Here is a 25,515-nt window from a genome sequence, read left to right on the forward strand (position 1 = left end):
AAGCAGCTCAGTCTTTCAAGTGACAGAGCGTTCTGACCTTCATCCAGACCTCATGGGTCTTCCACTGGAGCGCAGCCTCAAGCTTGAGGGGCTCACGGCAGGACTCTGCCGTCATGAATCCCTCCACAGGACTGATCTCCCCCTGTTAACACTGACATAACCTTTGGGATTTTTTGTTTTGTTTTAATTTAAATCATTCCCTTTCTTACAGGCATTTAAGTCTTTGCTTACTGTTCAAAGCAGAGTAAAATACTCGTCTTTTGGAAGGGAGAGTTTTTTGTAGTTGTGGTTTGGGGTTTTTTTAGCTGGGATAGCATTAGATTTGAATTTGATGTATTTCCAGCCAGCAGTTATAAGAGCTTCATGAATAAATGTGTAGAAAATGGACTGTGCTATCAAGGTAAATCAGCCTGGGTGGGTACTTAAGTATCGACCAAATGGAACTGTGTAGAAGGAGTAATTCTGAGTGTATGGTGCTGCATGCAATGAAGGAAGAAAAGATTTTGGGTGATGCAGACTTGCGTACGAGCTCAGACTCATCAATTCAGCACTGTGCTGAGCAGTAGGGCGGTCTGGTAGACTTCTCCTTCACCTTGTTTTGGGTGCATGAAACAAGCTACAGCTGGATAAGCTGGGTGTGAACTTGCAATGTGTCACAGCAGCCGTCGGTGTGTGCCCTCGTATCTGGCAGCAAAGGCAGAGGACTGTGCCTCTGGTCCTTCTTGCCCGCAGCTGAAGCGAGGGCACGACAGATAAGGGATGGGGGAAGGCAGAGCTGGTGTGACTCAGCCATCAACACTCACCTACAAAGCAGAAAGCTGTGGATTCGAGTGTCTATATTTAACTGGGACCGCAGGTTGTGAGAAGGGGGGATGAGCTCTGCTCCCCTGGAGAGCTGCCAGTCCCTCATTAGTAGGTTCAAGGCTGTATGTGAGCAGCTGTGTTTGTGATGGGCATGCACTGATGGCAGTGTTTGGGTTCCAGCCCCAGCTCTCATTTGCAGACCCCAAGAGATATCTGTTTCTTGTTAAATCCATTGCAAATACCATGGAGTTATAGTCAGGAGAGATGGCAAAGTCCTGGCTGCTGTGCTGGGCAGTGACCAGCTGAAAGAAGTTAAATGCAGACTATGGTTCTGGAATCACATCTTGATCTGAGATACTTTGTTAGCAACCACCGCAGAAAACAGCCAGAACTAAAAGGCTCTGCACTTCCTACGAAATAGAGCTGACCTCAAGAATTGCTCTGCATGTTTCAGCAGAAAATAAATGCTCGGTCAGATCTGGGTGTGCATTTTCCTCTCTCAGCTGTGTGCCACAGCCCTTGTGGACTAGACACCCTGCAGATAAACCCACTTATTTGAAACAGGATATTTTGCAGTAAATTAAGCTAAATCTACATCTCCACCAGATGTCAGCAAAGCAAAGTGCATGTGCACAGGAATGCAAACGTGAGGGCAAGGAGAGGCAGCGGAGGGTGACTGGGTACCCCCTCCCACATCCCTGTCCTTCCTCACCCATCTGCTGCCAGCCTTCATTACAGAGCTCCAGTATTGGCAACAACCAGCCATCCCAGCACTTCATTACCCTTTCCATCTGAAGGTGTTTTCTACAACTAACCTTTCTGCCTGCAATTTAAGCCCATGGTTTATTAAAACTAACCCATTCCTTTACTTCTTACAGGGCTGTTTAAATGATGCTGCTTCAGTTTAAGTTTTTCTTCTGATGGTACTTCCAAGTGTTTATCAATTTGTTATTAAGCTGCAACCAGATTGATGTTGTCATTAGGACTGCCAGTATAAATATGATGCCTTTCTTGGTAAATTATTGTGTTTGGTAAATGTGTTCATAAGTTGAAGTAAGGAAATAGATAAAACGTCTCTAAGCCTAACAGTGTGACTGCCTGAGTTTGCCTTTCAGTGCTGCAGCTTTCTGGTTTTCTAAGCCTCTGCGCAAAAAGTTACGTAAAATGTTTTGGACTCCTCAGTGGGGTTATAGCACCTTGATTTCTAACATTGACTACCTTTTTTGTAACAAAAAAGTTGTAATTAAATGTTTCGTAACTACAAGGGTTACTCTCATCAGTAGTTCTTGCACTGTTTAAGAAAGAAATTGTGTTGCAGATCATGTGTTTCCTGAGTTTTTGCATTTCTTCCCTTACCTGCAAAGCAACTGCACTGTTAGGAATTACTTTTAAGATCTTCAAAAACATAACTCTGTATTAATTAAATATTTTGCTTTTTTAGCTTGTATTTAATGCTAATAGTTAAGAGCTTCACACCATGATAATGCAGGACAGATTTCATCTGGAGTGTTCTCTAACACCCAGTACTCTTAACAGTTTTCTAAACTTGATCATGTGTTCAGTTTCTTAAGAATCGTTACGGCTTCCAAAGTATTTTGTGATGACTTGTTTTCTTCCCAGATATATCTCAAGGTAGTGGCAGTGTGCATTGCTTTTCCAATCCAAGCTACCACACTCTCTCATGTGGTGTGACTTCCCGCTTCTTTACCAGTAATCTGGATGGAAACAGCTCCAGTAAGGTAGATATTATCCCACCCCACTGTAGCAATGTTCTTATCAGTTCAAGGAAATCAACCAAAGCAATGCCTGTTGGATCCTGTTGTCTGCCAGCGTTACTCAGAAGTGTGGTGTAGCAGCTCCTGACGTGGTAGCTCTGGCAGACACAAAAGGATCTGCTTTCCCCCCCGTGTGTATCTTTGTAATATCTGTGCGTGGTAACTGGAGTTCCAGTGGGTCAATAAGGCTCCGTGTCTTAGCAACTGGAAGGTATGTTTGCTTCTCAGAAAAGATAAATAACTAGATAGTTGTAATTATCTATTCCTATAACAAAAATAAATCAATGAAGCAATAAGTCAGTAATCTGACTTTGCTATATCAATGTTCCCAGATCAGTAGACACACAAATTTCCTGCTGACACAGACAAGCAGATAGATGCAAGAAGGTATCTAGGGTGCTTCTGAGCACTGTTCTGTCCAGGGGCATTCTGAGAGCTCTGCTGTTACTTACAGCTCCCCAGCAGAGCTATTCAGACTGTATTGCTCGAACACCTGGGAGTACCTTACTTACCACACGTTGCTCTTGATTCCCTAGGACCATTCATGGACAAGCCTTATTACTCAATTCACCACTTCAGCAATAGATTTAGAGAGCAAGTCTCAGACTAAAACCAAAACACAGAGCTCTTCTGGCTCCTAAAAAGAAGAGCTAACTCTGTCCCAGCTGAACCCAGGACAGTATGGTAAATAGTAAGACAACTCTTCCTTTAGAGCCTTAGTAAGCCAAGGTGGGGCAAAGGGTAGGGAGCAGAAGGAAAAGGAAATGCAATTTATTTCATCAAGGTTGCGTCGCCTTTAATCCAAATGTAGCTCTGCTAACTGGAAAGCCATGAGAACAAGATTAATGCAAAAAAGACAGTATTGTATGAGGCAGGGTATGCAAAAATATTTCTCAATGTGCTCCTGTAAGTCATTTCTTGGTTATAAAAAGAAAATCTCATTAAAATGTAATAAAAAGGCTGGCTCCAGAGATTTCTCAGAGGAAGGTTTAGACAGATGTGTAAATATGTTTTCTAATGTACATGGTCCTTTTGCATCATGCATTTTTTGCTCCCCAAATTGAAAGTGCAAATGTTCATAATGTCAAATTTAAGATGAACACCATAAGTGTGGGTCTGTTGCAATAATTTAAATGAATTCAGAAAAGGTCAAAGCAAGCACCTATCCTGGTTTCCCAGCCTGCAGTGCCATCTTGTCACAGAGCTACTTCAACTGTTAAGCTGCTGAGAAGTTTTAAAACCCGAGTGATGCATTTGGACTAGCCTGGAGGCTGCTCACCCTGCGGTAGTACTGGCTATGAGTAGATGGGCAGCAGGTTGTCCTGATATTCAAAAAAGAAAAAACAATGATCTGATATTTTCAGGGCATTTATCAAAATATGTGACCTGATATTTCCTTTAGATCTCCCATCGTCTTACTTATTCGTGAGAATTCTTTGCAGAACTGAATAGCTGAGGATGGCCAAAAATACGCTGCTTCTGTCTGTGCAGTCCTCCAGCCAAGTAAGACAAAAGAGCATATAAAGCCCCTAATGGCTGCCTTTAACGAGTTTCATTTCCAAATCAGTTTCCCTGGTGCCATTCCCACTTTCTGCAGGGAAATGTGCACAAGTTGTACTTGGAGGATTCATTTCTTTATAGTGCCAGCTGGGGTCACAAAGGAACCAGCGCAGATGCGAAATGAAAAAAAAAAAAAGAATGGCAGAGGAATCTCCGAACTGCTGAGCCAGAGCCCTGGCTGTATTATCCTTCCTGTGCTCAAAGGAGATCGTGCCTTGAGGTGATGGACTGGAGCCGTTCCTCTATCACTTCTTTCAGAGAGACAGCTTGGGCAAAGGTACAAAGACAGAGCAACTGGGAGATGCAGCTCTGCTCCAGTTTGAGGCGGCTCTCTCTCTTTCATGTGCTCCCCCTGCCCCTCTTGTCCTCTTCTCTCTTCCTGTGCCTTATTTTGCCTTTTCTCTCCTCTTCCCTTGGTGTTCTCTCCACTCTATTACCTTTCCTGTTCCCTCCCATATCCGTTTCCCTATGCTCTGTTCTCACCCAACCATACATGCGTTCTGCCTGTTTTCCTTCCTGCTGTCTCTGCTTTCCTCTCCCAGTGCCGTACTGGCCCCACTGGGGTCACTCTGGCTGCAGGGCGCCGAGCACAGCTGTCCTACGCCGTCCACTGCGTTTACTGACCCTGCTGCTGGTGTCAGTGCACACAGTGGGAACTCCAGTAGGGAAACAAGGTGGGCAAGGGTGGCTGAGAGCAGAAGCCAGAAGGGCCAGCGTTGCACTGACCACGGTTTGTGGGACAGGTCTGTCTTCATAGGAAGGGAGCAGTGCCAAGCCTTCCAGCATCTCTTCTAGGACCAGGGGGAAGGGATCTCACCTCCTCGTTTCCCCTCTGCCAGACAGAAATTTGGCCGCTGCCCAGGACCCTACGCATGTCCTGAAGGTAAAAACTTGGAAGTTGCTGAGAGACGAGGACGAGTGGAGGCATTAAAATCCTGCTGGTGTACCCAGGACTGGTTAGTTGTGCTAGTGGAGCGCTCAGACTGGAACACATGCAGGCAAAAGCAAGTGGGAGGATAAGGGGGAGCGTGTGAGAAGAGACTGAAAAAAGGCTTGGCTTCTTTTATCTACCAAAATGAACGCTGAGAGGGAGTATGATTGCCATCATAAATACGACGAGGTAAACACTAGGAGGGAGAAGAGCTATTTAAGTGAGATGACAGAGCTGGCACAAGAACAAATGAGGATGAACTGGCCATGAATGCGTCAAAGCTGGAAATTAAATTTCAAACATCAGATCAGTGAGATTTTGGAATAGCTTCCCAGTAGGACTAATGGGACAAAGAAATCTGATTACTGTTAAAATGGAGCTTGATCAGCTATCTAGTGATGATGTGCCGGGGTGTTTGCAATAAAAGGTGGCTGGATTCAGGGACTCAGTGGTCAAAGCCCTTCCAGTCCTGCATCCCTCAAGCCCGCTCCGGCTGCCAGCAGGAGTTGGTAGGGCTGAGCTATGTCTCTGGGCAAGGTCCAGGAGAATGGCTCTGCATCTCTGAGGTTAAGGAGGAGGCAGAGGCTCCTGCATCTCAGTGCAAGTTTTTGATTACCAGCACCTCGCTTCAAGTAAATGCTCTTCCCGTGTGAGTGAGCTTGCCAAGTCAGCTTGGCTGCATGCCGGCCCTAGGGAAGTCAATAGATATTTTACTTTCAGTTTAAGTGGAGCCAAAGTTTGACCTTTGCTTATTAGCTCCTGCAAGTAGGTTTGGCCTTTCTTCTTATGATCTATGCAGCAGCAAATAATAACCATGCTGCAAGTTACCAAGGAGCGTTGTACCTGAACTCAAGTGAAATTGTGCCACGCAATCACTGCACTGGAGTTTTCCAAAGCAGAAAAATAGATCCACGCTTACCTCCATACCCGGGTCTTCACATCCGAGCTCTCGTGGCTTCAGTTAGAGACCAGATTTTCAGGCGCTGAGGACCTGTTTCACTCCGAGGGAGGTTGGTGGGACCATTCACAGAACCACTCTTGGTGCTCCAATGCCAGCCCTGTATTGGAGCTTTTGAATTGTGCATGGATGTAGGAACGTATCTCACTTTTACAAAAGGCTGCAGAAGTTTGTGAAGAGCGCTCTGCGTAAAGCGTGAGGCTGCTGCACTGGTGTGTCACAAGCAAAGGGAGGATTCATCTCACCTTGTGCTTTTGCAGAGCTCTCAGTTCCACCCTCGCTCCCTACCGACGGAGAACAGCGTTCTCGGAGAACAACCAGGTGTTGCTGGTTTCTAGAGACATCGTAAAAATCAATTGCTATTAGATGTCCTGAATTTTTAAAGCCAGCAGATTCACATCTATTAAAGGGAGCTCTAAATTCTACCAAAGACTTCACATAAAAGTAGAAACTGCAAAACAGAGGTCGCTGGAAATGGTCTGACTGGATGTCACTGAGCTAATAAAAAGGAATTCAACCACGTAAAGCATCATTAAAGTACCTGTGACTAAAACTTACCCAGGAAGAAGGAGGCCTGCAAATACAGCACCGCTGCAGTGCGTTCAGGATGGCCACCTAAAACTGAGGAACACGGGCTTGGACCAGGGAAGCCTGAAGTCAGTAGCCAGGGAAGTTAATGGCAAAACTCTTAGCAGTCTGTCTCCTGGAGGATAAGGGTGTGATGGAATTCCTGCAGCACTTATTTGCCTGATCACCACGGACTTCTTAGAAGATCTGAGCACGACGAATGGCGTGTTGGTGGCCAGCTTGCCACTGTCACCCACCCAGCTCTTCCAGACGGGCGGATAATGGCTTTGCATTACTCCAGCAAGTATCTCGTTGATCTTCAAGGCTAAGTTGCCAGATATGAGGTAGTTTTAACCAAATTGCTAAAATTACAAGCCAGGATTTTTAGTGAGTAAATTTACTATGGAGTATTTTTTCCTCCAGAAAAGCAATTCTGCTTCACACTAAAAACTGAAGTATCTTCTATCTTTTTAAAAAAAAAAAAAAAGTTAACAAATTATAGTGTGTTAAAAAATGATAGTAGCACAGAGGCAGCTATGATCACATTTCTTTGTAATTACTGCGTTCTGAAAAACTTAGAAATGTCCCCAAATCATTTCATTAAATGAAATCAGTTCTAGCCCGTGGCTCTTCATGCCAAATTTTAGGTTTGTGAGCTGATTTATAAATCCTGCAAAAACACGGCTTTTAATAGAAACTCAACGACTTTAATAACTGTGATCTCAGTGGTGCAGCTGGATTGAAAAAATCAGCATTCGTGTTATTGCTGCACGTTTTTGAAATTAAGAAAAAAGCCGTGGGCTGCGCTGACGAAAGCTGCCAGTGCCGTTAGTGGGGCTGTGCTGATTTACGCCGGCCGAGCGCGGGGCCAGGAACGTCGGCTTCCACCCTCTGTGACCACATTCCAAAACAACCTGCTTTTCATCCCCTGGCCGTTCCTTGCTTGCTCGAACTGCCCCATCCATCCATCCATCCCCTGTATCTGCTCTCGGTGTTTATGTTCCCAATTCTGGGGGAGTACCAGGAGCTGCTGAGTGATAAAGAAATGACTCCTGTGTTGCCAACTGGGAGATGCCGGAGGCACAGCCCGTGCCGGGAGCAAGGATGCGCAGTCACAGCCGCTGCTCTTGGGCAATGGTTGCTCTAGAAATATTGCAGGCAACCAGCTTTAGCAACTTTCTGCTCTGGGCATGTCCTTGAGGAGAGCAGCTGGTGCAGAGGTGCCTAATGAGCTGATGACACGTGTTACCTTAGTGGGAATATATAGAGACAGAAAATGAGAAGGAACAGGACGAGGCACTCGATATAGCTGTCACCGCGCTGCTGGTGCTGTCTGATGTGAGATTCATGGACTGTGAGGCCACCAGGGACCGTGGTGATCATCTGGCTTCGCTTCCCGCACCGCGCAGGGCACAGAACCGCCCTGAATTAGTGCCTGCTTCAAGGTCAGTGCTGGTGGCTCAGCAACAGGATCCCTTTCAGCCAGAGCCTGGCTTTCAGCTGAATTCGAAATGGGCTCCTTGCAGCGTGCTGCCTTTAATCTATCTGTGTCCCCCTGTGTGTATACTTTTATATACATGTTTATTTTTTTATATATATATACATACACACTTCTGTACACGTGTGTGTGGTCCGTGTATTTGTGCTATTGTGTGTCCTGAATCTTTCTTCCAGGTTGGAGTTCAGCCCATTTGGAGCACAATTACATGCTTTGCAAAGGATGAAACCTATTTGTGTAAAAGCTACAGCTGAATAGCCCTAAAAACACTATGCCGTGTTTTGTAGAGAGACCCAACATTGTGTGTGTGTGTGTGTCTGTCTGTGCTGTCTCCTGTGTCTCTGTGCAGTGCTTGCACTGTGGTTTCTCCTGTGGCTCTTGAAGCCAGGGCAGACACGTCAGACCACTTTCTGCCTCCTGAATCAAGGGAATTCAGCCAGCAGGATGCAGTCGGTGAGGGCAAGGCTTTGCCTCTGGATGCTACAAATTTCCACTCAAAAGAAACCCAGTTTCTGGGATCAGATAAAAGCTTCTAAAAGTCGATGTGCAGTTTGTAATATATAATAGTTGTCCTGAATGTGGTTGTCCTGGTAGAGAGGAGTATCTGCAGATGCTTTCCCTAGAGATAAGGTAGAAGGTGCCGAGCTCTGCAGTTTGTCCTCAGTCACCCAGCTTTGGGGAAGCTCGCAGAAGAACGGCTGGCTGGCTCCCATTGCCCTATTTATAGAGGAACTTTTGCCAGAGGAGCTTTCCTGACCCTAAGCCCTCCCCAGTGTGGCCACTACCTAAACCAAAGGGCACCTGGCCCCAACTCTTCCTCCCCTCTCTTGGTGTCCAGCGTTTCTCCTTCCTGCTGTATTTCTCCACCTCCCACAATGTGGTCATCCCTCGCAGGTCGTGACGTGCTCCTTGCAGCACACTCGACTGGCTGAACCACTTTGCTATTCCCAGGAGCACTGGGGGAGACCGAGGAAGTCCTGTTTGCAGGACAAAACCCAGACTCAGGGCTTCCTGCAAAGCCATCCTCAGTGTCCAGGGACAGTGGGTGCTCTGCAGACACAGGGACAACGCAGAGCTGCTGCACCCTGCAGAGGGGTGGCTGTGGCACTGAAGGCTGTTAAATAAGATGGTGAAGGCAGGTGAAAATACCTTTGGGCTTGGCTGTAGGTGCTGGGTGCCAGCTGGGATTTTCTATCCCGATAGACTTTAACACATCAGTGGCGTTTTTTTTGTTCCAAGTCTTAAAATCCGTTACGGAAGCTAAGCAAAAAATTAATGAAAGATCAGAAAAAATGAAATGTTATGGTAATTTTGAATACTTTGTTTCAATTTTAACCTCCTTTATTGTTAAAATAGCAGAGCTATTTATAGTAAAATAGCAGAGCTGAACCCTCTGGAACAGGCAGGAGGCTTTTGAGTTTGGAAGCGACACAGGGAAGCAGCGATGGCTTCATAACTTTAATTTTTCAGGAACGGGGTTGGGATTTGCTCTTGAACTGACACTTCCTCAGGACCAGCTGTACTTTCAGCAGGTGTGGCTTTAAGGGAAAAATGTCGAGGTGGAGAACTCAGCAGCTTTAGCAACCACAGTGATTCGCAGACCCTCCTTGCTGGCACTCACCTGGTCACCATACACTTTGTAGAGCCACTTTTGCCCTGGCGCCCCAGTCTAGTGGAGCCACATACCCCCAAAATAGCAGCCCCTCTCCTTTCGCTGACCACCATAAGATGCTCCAACGAGCTCACTCCAGGTCCCCAAAATCCCCATCCCTCAGGCAGACGCTGTTCTTGGCTTGTGACGTTGTGCTTAAGCATTCCCTACCTCAAGTGAGGCTTCTAGAAATGGCAGAACAATCAAGAGCATGTTGACACATGTGCTTAATCCCATAGCAGCCTTCTCCAGCTGGTACCACTGCGGAAGGGCGGGCTGTGCCCGGCCGCCCCTTTCCAGCCACGCTGGCACAGGAGCCGGCGGTGCCCCGGGCACACGGAGGGTCCCAGCTGCTGAGCTGCAAGAGGTGTTTTCCCAACAGTAGGGTCTGGCTGGCAGCCCTGGGCTCCTCCCAGCTTTTGCTGGCAGACCTACACGGGGCTTCGTGCTTCCGTATTGCTGATGTTATTTTCCTTGAATTGAGAGAAATCGTGTAGCCATTGCATCTCTTTTAGCTAAACGTACAGATGTGGTAGCAAACCCCCTTCGTTCCAAACGGCTCCTGTCTGCATGCTTCTGTAGGTGGTTTTGATCCATCCATCTTCATCAGTTATTTTGCAGCCGCCAGCACGTCACTCCATGTACAGCAATTCCAGTCGCGATTACTGGTTACTCCAGGAAATCCTGTATTTTCCAGCATGGTTGTGTTCATTGCTTGGTGAAGTGACTTTCCTTTGTGATTTTCCCTAATGCTAGTGAATAACTGCCAAATTTGTACAGATAAAGAACTGAAGTGGTGAGGCCAAGGTAATAGTCATCTCCCATTTTTATTCATGACATCATTGGGCTGAAGTCTTGGGTGGGAACTGTCTGTTTATTTCAGCATTAACCCATTATCATACTTTTTGAACAGCTCAGTAACAAAATCCTTGACAGAGAAACTGCAGACTGGAGATCCTACAGCTATCTGAATGAACTAGGTCAGTAATTTTTAAACAATTTAATCACTTTAGTAGACTTTAGAGCAATCCTAAATCCAAATCAGCCTTTCATAAAGGCATTAACCATAATGATGAATATTGGTGTTGTCTTTATTTCACAATCAGAATCACCAGTAGTGAAAGATGGAGAATTGGAAGTTGTTTCCTTTACCACAAACCACAAAATGGGAAAGCAGAGTCAATCTTCTTTCTAGTATCCCCTCCTATATTGCCTGGTTGAATCACTATCTATCTACTCTATAAATGTTCTTTTTAAAGACTAACTTAGAACATTAAAAACTCAAATTTGTTTTTTTTTCTTTCATGCTTAATAAAGCTTAGCACTAAATACTGGCATCTTGATAAAACTGTGGAGCCTCTGATGGGAGCTGGAGCGTGTGATAGAATCATAGAATCACAGAATGGTTTGAGTTGGAAGGGATCTTAAAGACCATCCAGTTCCAACCCCCCTGCCATGGGCAGGGACACCCTCCACTACACCAGGTTGCTCAAAGCCTCATCCAAGATGCTGTTATCTCCCAGTTAATCATACAGTGGCCATTTTTCAAGCAATTTTGAACAACCAGCCAGTGCAAACAAGCCGAGAGTGAAGTCTAATTCCCCTTTCTGAGTTTATTCTCCCTGGCTTCAGTTTTAACAGGGTTTTCAGCAGCTCTTATCTCAAAACCTATCCAGATTTAGTGCTTTGGATGCTATTTGTTTTCCTATCTAAGCACTTGGATTTTAGCTTGTCAACGGCAGAAAGCATTTGCCCTTTCCTTTACTGAGATTACTAATATCTTACTGAAAATATGCAGCACGAGGGAAAGTGCGGTATTAAGTGGTATTACAGGATTTTTAAGGTCAACTATCTCACAGCTCACGTGGCAAAGGAATTAACATGAGGCACCACCAGGCATCACATCTTGTCACTGCTCTTTTGGTCACACACCATGCCTTGTTCCAAAGATAAAGTCTTCCCTGCATCAGGAAAATCACAAAACTGTTGAGCTTCAGTGCAAAGCCTTTTCCACTGCTATCAACCATATCAACCATTAATGTTTTCTTCTCTACAATAAGCTGCAGAAGTGCTGTTGTGCTTATCTGTACGTGACGTGGAGAGGCAGGGGTGGTGAGGATTTCCAAATGCTCCTCAAATCAAGTTAATTTTCCTTTTATCATTTTACTGCTTTGCTCACTAGCTTTATTTGCTTTTATCCTGCGGTGTCCTGGACTCCCTGTGTGCCACGTTTGTCCTGCATTCATGCATTTTATTTTACTAGCAGAAGCGATGCCTTTGCAGTAAGAATGATGTAGAAGTGATAAATACTTTAGCTAAGTGGTCTCCAGCAAACAGTCACAATGTAGCATTTTGCACCCCAGACATCTTTTTTCCTTTGTTTTGGTTTTTTTTTTTAAATGTCTGTTTCACACTAATTAGTAAAAATTAGGTATTTTTTCTCCCCTTTCAGTACCAAATTTAAGCTTCCTTATGCTAACTTTCATAATGTTGAATTCTTGCTTTGATCAAGGCAATTTTTACATGAAACTGTCAAATATTTCCATTTCATGATGTTACTTTTGTGCAGTAAAAGCTGCAGGTGCCACTTATATGTGCCAATTTCAGAAGAAAGCAAACAACTCCAATTTTGAATTGAAAACATAAAATATAAGTGAAGCCTAATAAGGTCACATAAGGGATCTCAACCTATACACCAGGTCGTACATGGAAGTACTGAAGAGTTAAAGAGCTGTACCACCTTCCCGTCCCACTGTCAGTTTTTATGGCACGGATGCTCCAGCTCATGTGTTGGAATCATAGAATCATAGAATGGTTAGGGCTGGAAGGGACCTTCAAAGGCCATCTAGTCCAACCCCCCTGCAAGGAACAGGGATATCTCCAACTAGATCAGGTTGCTCAGGGCCTCGTCATATATAGCAGCCAAGTATTGTGCAAGGCTGGATTCAGTTAAAACTGGTTAAAGTAGAGGTGGACAACTCTGTTGTGACTCTGTGACATATTCTAGAGAGCAGATGCGTGAGTTAGAGGCAAGGAAAACGACTTAAAGGGAAATTGAAGAGAAATTTGGAATGGATGGAAAACCCTCAGTTCTTCTGGTCACCTCCCTGGGTCTGCAGCCAGCGACTCCTCCGGCTGAGGCAGTGGTCCCAAAGGACAGGCTCTTTGAACCAACCAGATGAGAAACAGCATCAGGCTCATAAAAATGTCTGTAGCCTTGTTACAAATTTCAAGTGTCGTAAATATGAATTATGGCTGGGGGAAAGGAGACCGTAAGAATATCCGTGTGAAAATTAACTCAGACTCTCCATCTTCTAGAACCTGCAATCATAAGGAGCTTTCTTAACTCTTTGTAACCTGTGAAATGCATTTTTGCTCCAAGTACTGTGTTCGAAGTTGGATGCAGTCCAGGCCTGTCCCAGGCTGACACCTTTTGTATTTTGAACTGCAGCACACCATCACTTTTCAGCATCGTAGCTGTGCTCGGACTGGCTCTAAGGATTCAGGGACTCTTCTGATGGGGAAAATCTTTCTTCTCGATACCACACGGGATCCAGGCTTACACTCCCCTTCGATCTCACAGCTCGGGGAGGGCAGGAGAAGCAGCTGTTCCCAAGGAGAAGGTGCTGCCTTCCTCAGGAGCAGCAGCTGGCAGCTCAGGAGAAGCCAGACAGTTTCTAGCAGAAGCAGAGCACTCCTGCTCAGCTGATCAGTGTTACCGTGCCCTTTCCTCTGTGCTTGGCACCACAGCTCCTCACTTCCAAGCAATGTGTCTCTATATCTGTGTCTAAAAGAGGATCGACAGAACGCTTTCTGGAAATACCGTGTACTTTCCATTGGCTTGTGTAGCTCAAAAAGGCCATCCCACAGGTAACGGGCACATAAGTGCTTTAATTAACCCCTCTTTGCTCTCCTCACTCTTGCAGGCTGGGCTTTTACAGCTTTGGAAAACACTTTTTGATTGCTCACAGTGTACCTCATTGGCCTTTGCTGGGCCAGGAGTCGTTCCTCAGATATTTTATTTGGAAAGGGAAAGAAGGAAAAGTGTTCTCTGAGAGAGCAGAGGAGGGGCTGGTCATACCAAGGGGGCTCAAGGCTGAAGGAACAGCTCATTTCAAAGTCCACCACAGTCCTTATTCCAGATGCATGTCCTACACACTGCCACAGCGGCACAGATCAAGGTGATGATAGAGCAAACACGGCAAGGAAACGAGAGTGAATCCGCGTGATCCAGCACTGGCTTCCTGGGAAGCGTGCGGGGCAGATGGCCAGAGGCTGTTTGCTATCCATGAGCAAACTAAAATCTATTTAGTCTTAATTAAGGACCAATGTAATGCCTATCTAAGTCAATGTGTATGTTCCCTCTGATATCAATGGGGCTCTCTTTGAGCCTAACGAGAAGAAAGTGCACAGAAAACACGAGTCTTCTGTATACATGTGCATGTCTATGCATATATTGTATCTGCATAAAAGTACACATAGGTATTCCTGCTGTACATACCCATAGAGTGGATCTTATCAGACTGTAGGTATTTTGCCTGTCTTGCAGGACTTCAGTTGCCAGGTCTGTGTTCTTTCCAACTGGGAAGTGCGTGGAGCAGAACAAAGCCTGTGTTTTCACTGCTGGCACAGTTGCTTGTGAGCATCAAACATCAGGGTTTGTCAGAGAGAGAATCGTATCTGTTAAATGGAGTTGGAGTCCAGTGACGAGCACATCTGCACAAGTAATTCTCATGGACGTGTGCCTGAGAGATCAGAGTTTGAGGATTCTGTGGTGCCTAGAAGAGGCCACTTTGTCACCTTCGCTGTGTGTCACTCCCTGGTCAGTGCAGCCTTGTCCTACTCGTTTCAAGGAATGGCTTGTCTTTGCATTTTCTGTTGCTGTCTCTTGTTGCAGAACCGGAATGGTTTGCCCTGTGACTAATCTCTCTTGCTCTGGTCTAGTCTGCAGTAAGCAATTGCAGAATCCAGCACCTATTCCAAGCCAGTCAAAAGTCCCAAACCACCTACAGAGTTCAGAAAAGGTTGTTGTGCTCATTAGCTTGAGTGCTGGGCACAGCGGGCTGCAGACAAAAATGGGTTTGTCTGTAACTTTTTTTAACAGCATATCTCAATGCAGAGCTAAAGTGTGATTTGCAGCACATCTTGAGTGACTCAAAGCTGCATTTATTCCAGAGGACCAAAGCCACAAAGTTTGATTCAGAGCTGCTTTTGCATTTTTCTCAAAGCCAAGAGGTGTGGAAAAGTATTTCCAGACGAGACTCTGATTTCACCCCAGCAGACAATTTAGCTTCAAACTCAAACCTACACTTTCCTGAAGTGCCAGATTCCTGGCCTGTTTAGGGCTTTTCCACATTAACTACTTCTGCAGTTTAAAAAAAAGAATGCATCCATCATTCATTTCACCTCCTGAGGAATGCAATGAATTCACAAAAAATGGGTCATAAAATCTGCAGAAGTATAACAGACATGAAAGAAGACTAAAGGCAGAATTCCAGGAAATAGGTTGGGAAGGGCTTTGAGGGGTCGTGTAGCCCTCCCAAGGCAGCATCAATCCTACCTGCATCTTTCCTAGCAGGTGTATCCCACTTTTTCCTAGCCATCCTCCCGTAGGAAGGATTCTCAGTCTCCTACAGCTACACTGGAGTAAGTGAGAACAGAGCTCAAGCGTGGCAGTGTGCTGTTTTGCAGCTCAGCGTGGACAGGGACTGACTTGTACCTGGCTCAGAACCAGCAGTCAGGTTCACCCAGATGAACTCTGTGTCAGTACTGCAGCCTGTCCTCCGGGAGGGTCTCCCAGCAAGTTTGGGCTTACCCAGGGCAGGCACAGGGATCTCCTGCTGCTGCAGAAGCCCTTCCAGACATGCCTGACATTTCCAATAGGACTGGCAGGAGCTCGCGTGGAGCTGAGCTAACGAAATATGCTCAGAAGGTGGAGTCCTTCCCCTCCGAGCCACCGAAAGCACCGGTTGGTGTTGCTGCGTCCTCGCAGCAGCCCCAAGGCTCCAGCCTTAGTGCAGGTCTTAACAGTTGCAGTGGGAACATTTCTATAAAGGTCTGATCAGGATGCTCAGAACAGATGCAATATTCTTGTACGAGGGACTGTGCAGTGAGCACAGGTGACCACTCCCTGGGTAGCCTCTGTGTTGATGTCACTGTTCTTCATGGTCCTTATTCTAACCATCTCGTTAATCTCCAGCAGTTATGAGGACCCTGTCCTACAGGATCACTCCTATGTTTTTTGATGCTCGTTTTGTCTCTTAACTCCAACACGACTGGTCAATATTTTAAAGCTGCTGAGGAGGACTAGATCGTGGTCCTGACCAAAGTTACTCATCCCAGTCTTCCAAAGCCAGAGGCTCTTCCCGTGTTGCTGTTGCACTATATGAGCAATGCTGTGTCCACTCCACCTCCCACCCGGTCAGCCTGAGTCTCTTATTTCCCAGCTGCTTCTCTCTCTTTGTGGGTGTCACCCTCTTCACCCCATAACCCCACCTGTGTGCTCAGCAGCTTCTTACATGCCAGCCTTGCTCCGTGGGGTGTGAGCTGCTTCTCGCCGGAGGCACCCTGCGTGTCTGCCTGCGGAGCTGGGCCAAATACCACTTGGGCGTTCCTGCCTCTGGAGGCTTGCTCAGGAGGACCTGTGATCACCAGGGATGGCTTTTGGGAGCATCGCTGCTGGGAAAGAGAGCACCAGCCCTGTGGATGTGAGCCAAGGGATGAATTAGCTCCATCCTCTTCACTCAGGACTCTGCCTTTGCAGAATGCAGGAGAGGGAGAAAGCGCAGAGCTAATACAGTGTTACGTGAAAAAGCTATGCCCAAAGCACCCTCTGCGCCTTCTTTCAGGGAGTGAGTCTGGGAATTGGCTCAAGACAAGTGGTGGGAAACAAAGCAGAAGATGCTCAAATGGTTTGGGGGAGTCACTCTTGGGCAGAAAGGGCCCTATCACAGAGAGCCAGTCGTGTACCACCAGCCCTTTTCCTGTGCTCAGTGATGGACATTTGGAGAATCGGAGCAAAGGGGTTTGTCTTTGATGTGCCAGTAACACGTTTATTGTCTAATTTAGTGATTTTTCCTTATTTAGAAAAAAAACAAAGCTGTCATGAAAAAGAGACTGGTATGGTATTGCCAGTGGTGGTGACAGCTTTTTCTGTAGAGACCAGAGGACATGCAAGGACAGATAGCTGGGAGACCTCTGGGACATGCTGTTTGCAGGGCTCTTTTACCAGTGTAACTCAGTTACTTAATTGGGAATCCCGTAAGCCACAAAGACATTTCTATCTCAGTAACCAAATTCGCATTGATTTTGCTAGTCAATAAAAAAAAACAGACTCTGTAGTTAAAAAGATTTAAAGGTTTACATTAGATTTTCTTTTTGATTGATATCTGGGATAATTTGCAGTAGTGAAAATGGAAAAGGTTCCCATCCCCTTGTATCACTGCCTCGGCAGGGAACAGCAGGTTCTTAAGGAGTTGCAAAATGCAGAAGTCTTTGCTATCAGCTCTGGGTTGCTGCATTCGCAGGCTGCTGCAGTCACCGAGGGACTATCATCACATCAGTCGTTGAACTGTGCAAATTTATAAGTAAACCCATATTAGGTGATTTAGAAAGATTGTGCACACCTTAGAATCTACGACTGTGAATTAAATAACATACTATCCACGAGTGAAGCAAAGCCTAAAATTAGTCACAGAGTAATGTAACGTGACCTGCGGACTCCAATTTGAAAAGATACGTTTTAGGCTTCTCTTACTAACCCAACCCGGTGTTTCAGCGATGAACGTATCAGCAGATGATTTTTTTTTTTTTTTTTTTTTTTGCTGTTCTCCTGATGGATAGCTGTTCTTGGTAATGAGCAGTACCCTGCTTCAGGAAAGCCCTCCCTTCCAGGGAAGCTCTTAAGCATATGCATAATTTTAGGTGTGCACCGAACCCCCACTGAAGCTGAGGGCGTGCTTACAGCTGAGGATGTGCTTAAGAGCCTTCATAAACGAGGGCCTTGATGTACAATTTAGAGGAAAGAATATGTGCTGCTCAGTAGTCAAAGCAATCCAATTTACATAAATATTTATTTGTTTTCCATTATATATCATTTTTATGCAGGTGCTTGTGGGATGGATAGACGTCAGAACACATACATAATGGAAAAAAGCTTCAAAGGTATGGTATCCAGTGCCCGCAGCCACCCTGGCAAAGAGGTTGAGGAGGGTGTCGTAGAAGAGGTGAGCTAGGAGCCCCGAGCACCCGGGAGAGCGGCCATGCAGGGACAGAGCAATTACCCACCCAAAAAACCACCTGCGTGGCTCAGCTGGCAGCACTGACTCCCAGCCAGATGTCTGGGGCCCTTGAATTGTGGATGAATTATGGATGCAAGTCTTGAAAGGCCGGAGGCTCCTGCCGTGGCAAAGCAGCATGAGACAAAGAGGGAGGGCTTTGCTGCCGGGACAGGAGGTGCAGGTGGAGCTGTCTGGCCAGGGGAAGCTCTTTAGAACCTATCAGCCATCCTACGAGGGCTTTCTGGTGGCAGTTGCTGATGACAGACTGGTGCGTTTGCCTGCTATGTTGTGGCTCCGTAAGGCTCCCAGCCATCCCGAGCTTAAACAAAGCCGCCAGAAAACAAGCTGACCCTGCTCCGTGGCCTTTGCTGAAGGAGATTTATAGCAGAGCTTGAGAAAAGACCTCACTCAGTACATTAACCAGTCACGCTGGCACAAAGCAATTAATGGGCATTGACTCCAGGGCAGCTCTAAAAAGGGATCGCAGATGAGTCATGAGCACAAGGCCCAGTGATTTTTAGATTTCACTTGTCCTCCAGGTTTACATTCTAAATATTCCAGTTATGTCTGGACTACAAGACCACTTGGCACAGTGGTCCCCACAAGCTCCCGACTGACCGGGCTGGGGTTTGGCACACTGAACTGGTGGTCCAGGAGATGCAGCAAGGAGTCTGTCTCATTTGGAACAGGCAGGTTTCAGGCTGAGGTCCTTGACTGGAATTCGAGGCTGTTGTGTCTGTACACACCAGCTGGGAATGTCCCTCCATCAGCCCAGGAGGTAAATTCCACACAGCCTCTTTCCTTAATGTCCTTGAGCTGGTGTCAGCTGAGAAATGGGGAAAGTGGTACCTTCACGTAGAGCTGGTTTCAAGGTGCCTACCGGTCTGCTATGGCCGAGGTGTTACAGAGCAAGACCTTTATCTGAACTAACAAGGAATATTGAAAGCTATTCCACATAAAATCAATGATCAGTTTATAGCCAGGCCCAGAGGACACTAAGCACTTTGTAACTGCTGTTTACAAAATAAAGTGGTATCATGTTTGCTAAAACATCACCTTATTACACAGAATCACCAAAGGAAGCCAATAATCCATGACCAAGTGTTTTTTCATAAAGCTAAATTTAAAATATTAAAAGGGTTATATATGTATATTTGACCCAATCCACTGGTTTCAGCTACTTCGGTGATTCCCTTTTTCAGAAAAAGTCTTAGTATAATATAGTTAGTGGTTCGTGTTACTCAGAACTATCAATTTCAAGCCTGAACCAAATTACTCTGTTTACCAAGTTTAAAAGCTGCTCTGAACACATGCAGCAGGAATTCCCATCCATAGACACAGTCACACAGAGAGCGGGTACCAGCGTGAAGGACAGAAAAAGAATTACAGCAACGGCGAACTGTGAAATGTATTTTCTGCTGCTACATATTTTGTTTATTATTTAGGATCTGAGCCATTTTCTTTACGTGTTTATCTCCCTATGAATTGAAAAACCAGGCCTGGAAGCCACGTCAGGAAGGTCGATGTGTTCTTTGTGGCTGCTCAGCTGCGGCAGACGGGCACGGCTGGCACTGGCAAGGGCAGGGTGCTGGGGACACAGCTGACTTCCCAGGGACTTTTGGTAGCTAACCTGCAGGTAGTTATCAGCTGAGATTTGTCAGAAGCTTCTGCCTTTGGATGGTTAAAGGTTTCCGACAGCCCCGTCTGAAGGTCAGTGTGTGGGTTCGGGCAGCCCCGGGGCTCCGGCCGCAGCGTGGGCACTCTCAGTCCCAGATGAGGCTCCTGCCAGAAGGCGCTGGGTGCCGTGCCCGATGCTCAGTGTGCAGCTCTCCTTGCCCTGCCAGGTCTTGCATAGGCCCTGACAAGCCAAATCCATCTGAAAGATGGAGAGGAAGCATCTGCTAAGCAGGGTCATTCAGATAAAAGAAACTCCCAGTTCCAAACAATTGGATTCTGTCAGCAAAAAGACTTGGCAGGCGAGTGCTTTGGTTTTATAGACTTCATACACTTGAAAGATGATGTCTTTTCCCATCAGTACCTCTTAGGTCTGACTGGAGAAAGCCTGCCTGCAGCTGAAAATCCCATTTGGTGCTCCTGACCCCAGCCCAGAGCATCGCACAGGATGCACTGCTGGAAGGGGGGTATGGGGGTCCTGGGACTTGAGGCTGAGCCCATTCCCCGTTTCCCCCAGTTCTCCTCTGAGGAGACCAGAGCCCCCCAGCTCCTCAGCCCCTGCTGTGCACTGGCTTGGCTGAGGCTGTCCCCGGAGCAGGGCGGCAGGAGAGGGATGTCCCTTGTGCAACCTGCCACTGGGAATGCAGTGGCCGTGCTGCTGGCCCAGGGGTCAGGCATGGCCCGTTTGGGTTTGCCACAGTCACCCACAGACAAGCCCCAGCAAAGCCCAGCTCCGCCGCGGTGTCCGACAGCTCCTTGTGCTGGCAGAGCAGCAGGAACCCCTCGGGACAGCGAGGGGCTGGATGCCCCAGTGCCAGCTCTGAGCCCCGTGCCACGTGGTGACAGCAGTTGAACAGTCACAGGGTTGTCAGAGCAGTTTCTTTCCTGTGCATGGGGTGTTCAGGGATACCATTTCCAAGCTTTTCCTTGTAGCTGAGACCTTTTCTATTTTTTTAGGGTGGTTTTTTTTTTTTAAATGAATGCTGATGCACTGGTAGAATAATGTGACCTTGGGTATTTTAAGGAAAAAAAATCCTGTGCTTTGCACAATATGCAGCAAAATTCCAGCAGTTAGAAACACTGATGCACTTACCTCAGGGCCTTGGTTCAGTGTCGTTCATGTGTTTGTTGTCCAGGAACGTGTCCCCACAACTGTGTCACGCTCTGAAAAGCAGCAATAAGCCAGCGCTGTGTTACTGGGGAGGGTGAGCCAGGTTGGAGACAGCAGCCAGAAAGGCTGGCTGCACCGAACGGCACCCATAAATGGGATTAACTCGTAGGAGAGTGTTTCACCTGTGCACATCATATTTCCTTAGCACTTCCAACGTGGCAGGAGGTACCAAGGCTGGTCATTAGTATGCCAGAGGATATTCAGGGCAAAAGAGAGGAACCCGGTTCGTGGGAGGGACAAGTACATTTCCAGACCTGATAACAAAAATAAAATCTCCTTCAAAGGTCTGGTGATTGGTATCCAGGCAACGCAGCAGACAGGGACTTCACAATTAGGGCATATTCCCCATATTTCTGGAGCGTGTCCAGCTGATCACCTGCTCCCAGCAGTATCGGTGCTGCCAGTGGCACGGCCACGGGTCCGGCTGAGCGTGGCACCCCACGAGTGGGAGGACGCCACGGCAGCACTGCCAGAGCTCACACGTGGGGTGAACGGGCTGAGAGTTCCTAAATACGTTTGTTCTGGGTTAAGTTAATTCACGAAATTAGATTTGACAATTGATGCCAGACTTTTTAATTAGCTCCAAATTACCTTAATAACAAAGTAACTCAGATGCTTCCACATCCTCTAGAGTTAAATTTTCTGCGCTCTCACGTGTTGTGTCTCGCAGGCTGATGACTCCCTGGTGTATAGGACGTTACCAAACATATGCTGGTGCTCCGGGAATTATGGTGTATCCGGAGCGCAGGGTCTGAGCCCCAGCTAGACACAGAGTTCCCATTTACGTCAGCGGGAATCGGCTCTTCGGTGTGCTCTTTCTCAATATCTCCTGGGAAAAGGCAGTTCCTGGGAGAGGCCAAATGAGTCTGGGCAGCCCAAGGGGTATTTCGCTGGTCTTTCCTGGCAAGGGCTGGTGCTGTGGCTCCAGCCTGAGGGACACCTGCCTGGGAGGTGGTGTTAGCCCTAGCAGTAGTACAGGTGAATTTTAGCTTAGGAAGATGAAAGTAGCTGAGATGGACTTAATAAAATATATGCTGTGCTGGGATTTTTGCCTCTGCCAGCTCTGATGTGCCCACTTTCTTAAACAAACGGGCACTGACCCACACAGCACAGCAGCAGCAGGACTTCTCGCTCTCCCCTCTTCTTCGCTGTAGCAGCCAGCAGTCTTTTATAATCTACATTTTATGAATTTAAACCCGGTTCTGTTTTGCTTTGTTCCCTCCCAGCCGTGGTGCTGGCAGGGGCTGCTTTGTAGAGGACTGTCTTCCTGTCCTCTCGCCCCCAAACTTTGGAGCTGGCTTACCAAAAGCTGCCCAGGCTCTCCCAACGAGCACTACGTACTCCTGGCAGCCACCAGCAGCTGTAACTTGCTGGCAGGTGGAGCTGAGCCTTTTTTTGGCCAAGAATGAAATAAAAGGCTCAGGGCTGAGCCTCTCCCCCTCATCGGGGCCGTGTCCCTGAAGTGGTGAGTGCTCCTGCCCCAGTGGCAGCTCGGGCACGTTTTCAGCTCCTTGCTCCACGAGACAGTTCCGCCACGTACAACCTGCCCAGTGACCGAGGACGGGGCTCAGTCCGTTCAGCACAGGGATTTTTAGCCTAAAGATTTTATTATAGGATTTGTTGGTCTTCCTCTATTGTCTCCTCACCTTTAAACACTAACGGATCCTAGACTGCGTGGCACCTTACTTGAAGTCATACACGTAGCAAAAACTGATAACATGGAGCTCGCTCGTGTGCGGAAGCCTTTGGTCTTGCAGGGTTGCTCCATGGCTCATTAAAAGGACAGGATGGGGCAGCTTTGCCCTGACTGCCCCGTACCAGACGGGGCTGGTAAAGCTGGAGGGTCAAACCCTGCTGCCAACGGCTGGGGAATATTTGTGTTGCTTTGGTTCCTGCGATCTACCAAAAGAGTGTTTCACTTTGAAGCAAAGGCATTGTTAATCTCACCCAGGCTGAAGTCAGACGAGGAGTTTCTTAATTTTATCACTAACTAAACAGTGCACTGGTGCCAGGGCCTCTGCCAGCCCTCATGTACCAGCACGCTCCAGCTGGTTTGCTTTTCCAGTGGAGCTTCCTACCAAGCTGGTTTCACTGATCCCCAGAGCTGAGGGCTCTAAAGATTTGCTCGTGCCCCCGAAATTGGAGCACGGAAATGCAGCAGCTTGCTGCCGGCCGCAGGGCACGACCCGACACCTTGCTCAGAATGTCGACTCGGTGCTGTGCCCCAGCTGAGCCAAGACAAAGGGCACCAGGCCCGGGGGCTGAGGGACACACAGACACACAGCCAGGACCCCAGAGCTGCTGGAGGGGACGTTGCAGCGCAGAGTGACGCAGAAGGGCGTTAGCAGGACGGGGCGGATAGGCACAGAGACGAGGTTTGTAAAGGAGAAGCGATATCTTGTTGTCTGTCTATTTCTTAACCTGAATTTCTCTTTTTGTCTCCCATAGTAGACAGCGGGGGCAGCTGGGATTGCAGCTATTTTGCAAGTCCCGCTATTTCACCGGGAGTATTTCATATATACCAGGATCTGCCTTTGTACTGTAACCCAGCACAAGAAAATGCCTCATCTTTCATTGCATCGCTCTAATTCTAAATTAATGGCACTGCCCAGCAGGATGCACACAGCAGCAATGGCACGTTCTTGAATGTCAATGTTAAGACCTATTTATTCTCTATTGTTGTTTTTTTTATTATTATTTTTAAAGCAAGACTGGCACTGTACCTTGCAGCAGGCTGGCATACCCCAGCCAGGGTCACCGACAGGGGAGACCAGTGGTTGCAACCCTCACGCCAACCTTGTTCTACCCGTGTGGCGTCTCCTCCGTCACCATCTCCCATTTCCTCCAGCCTAGGGGAGAGGAGCAGTAGATGTCTACAGCGACGGGGGGGAAAAAAAAACCAAACAAAAGCAAAAGCAAGACTCAGATGGAGGCTTGTCCCCTGCCCTGCGGAAACCCAAGCGTTCCCCATTAGCAGGAGCAGCCTCTTCCCAGTCTTACTGGCAGAGGGAATATGACAAATTTGGTTTCTCCTGGTGCTAGATAGCCCCAGAAACCGGAGCTCTCAGGGGACATATGTGCATACGCTGCACTGATGCAGTTCTACATCTCCTGGAAATGTTTTGCATTCAAACATACGGCATTTGATGTCGACCAGAGCCCCCCCCGGGCACTCACCCTGCAGCTGGCCCAGCAGGCCAAGTGCCAGCAGAAGGTCCTGCTCGCCGAGCTGACTCGCCACGGCCACGTGCATGGGTCTGCGGGGCAGGCGGAGCGAGATTAAAACGTTGCTCCTTAGGAATCACGGGGAGGGAGGAAAAGGATTGCCACCTCAAATTAAATATTGCAGGAAACGACAACTAGAACCTTTTCCAGGAAAACCTTCGGTATCGAGCAGGTTTTTATTTCTTTCCTGCTAGTGAGTTGTGGATGCAATGGTCTGGTCACACCCAGAGCACAAGCGTCGGGTGTCTGTGCTGGATGCTTCAAGGACCTTCCTTACCCCCGGCCCCTTGTCCCTCCCCACCCCTCCTGCAGAGGTTCAGCTGTAGTTAACCTAAGCCAGCTATCAACTCTAACACCCCCACCCCGCTCTTGTTTTGCAGATTATATGAAAGAATCTGTGTGCAGCTCCAGCACTTGTTCTCTGAACAGCAGCGAAAACCCATACGCCACCATCAAAGACCCCCCCCATTTTAACGTGCAAACACTCCGAGAGCAGCTACGTGGAGATGAAATCGCCTGGTCACAGGGAGTCCCCATATTCAGAAATGCCAACTTCATCCACAGCCAACAAAAACATCTACGAAGTTGGTAAGTGGGGCGGGCGGCAGAAGGTCTGTTCCAGCAGGTGGTTTTATTGTAGCTGCTGATTTATTTTTTTGGGAGCTCCGTCCCCGGCCCCACCCTGTGCTGCAGTGGGGGAATTGCTGCTCCAGCCTCGTCGGAAAAGGGCTGCGGTTCCCTCTTCACGCTCTCGTTTTAAACTGCTGCAAAATCCAACTGCAAGATTTCGAAAGCATGGGAGTGCTGGTCCTTTGAAGGCATTATCTGCAGGGCTTTGGGAACCACCCGCCCTTGGACCTGTCTGGGGTTTTCCTCCCTGGTCTGCCCTCGTGCTGCCAGTAGAGCTGCGAGGGGAAGAGATGGTTTGGGAAGCTGATGTTTTGTGCTTGTGACAAAATACACAAGTAGAGTAACTAATTTTGAGAGTGCTGCTAGTTACCGTAACCCAGTTCTCCTTGCTTCCCCAGAGCCCACTGTCAGCGTGGTCCAAGACGCCCGCGGTCGGAGTGCCAGTTACCTCCAAAATCCATACGACCTGCCTAGGAACAGTCACATTCCTAGTCACTACGACCTCCTCCCCGTAAGGCACAGCCCGACGCACGGGCCATCTTGGGACAAGCAGTCTTAAAGGGATGAACTTCACTGGTGCACTGTGCTGCCAACACGGACTCTGAGGAAGCAAAAGAGAAGACAATCCTTTTCTGCGCTGCAGGATGCTGACGGGACTTCAGACTGTCTTATGCAAGGACCTAACGTGACACAACATCAGCTTAGGCCAGCTGCTGCTGCATGAGGTTATTTATAAAGACATTTTTATATGGGTAACAGGAACTAACAAGAGCCTCCTCCACGTGTGACTGG

The 25,515-nt window shown here is 47.5% G+C and overlaps 1 protein-coding gene across 1 annotated transcript in view; it reads left to right on the forward strand.

Annotated features, from left to right (window-relative positions):
* Positions 1 to 25,282, forward strand: part of MEGF11 (multiple EGF like domains 11) — a 211,939-nt gene extending 186,657 nt beyond the window's left edge. The window contains 6 exon segments of the mRNA XM_086620149.1: positions 2,425 to 2,543; positions 10,658 to 10,724; positions 17,851 to 17,907; positions 24,474 to 24,553; positions 24,555 to 24,681; positions 25,122 to 25,282. Coding sequence (XP_086476275.1) covers positions 2,425 to 2,543; positions 10,658 to 10,724; positions 17,851 to 17,907; positions 24,474 to 24,553; positions 24,555 to 24,681; positions 25,122 to 25,282 — 611 coding nt within the window.
* Positions 25,283 to 25,515: the final 233 nt, after the last annotated feature.

This window comes from Tauraco erythrolophus, chromosome 14 (assembly GCF_009769465.1).
Source record: "Tauraco erythrolophus isolate bTauEry1 chromosome 14, bTauEry1.pri, whole genome shotgun sequence".
Lineage (NCBI taxonomy): Eukaryota > Metazoa > Chordata > Aves > Musophagiformes > Musophagidae > Tauraco > Tauraco erythrolophus.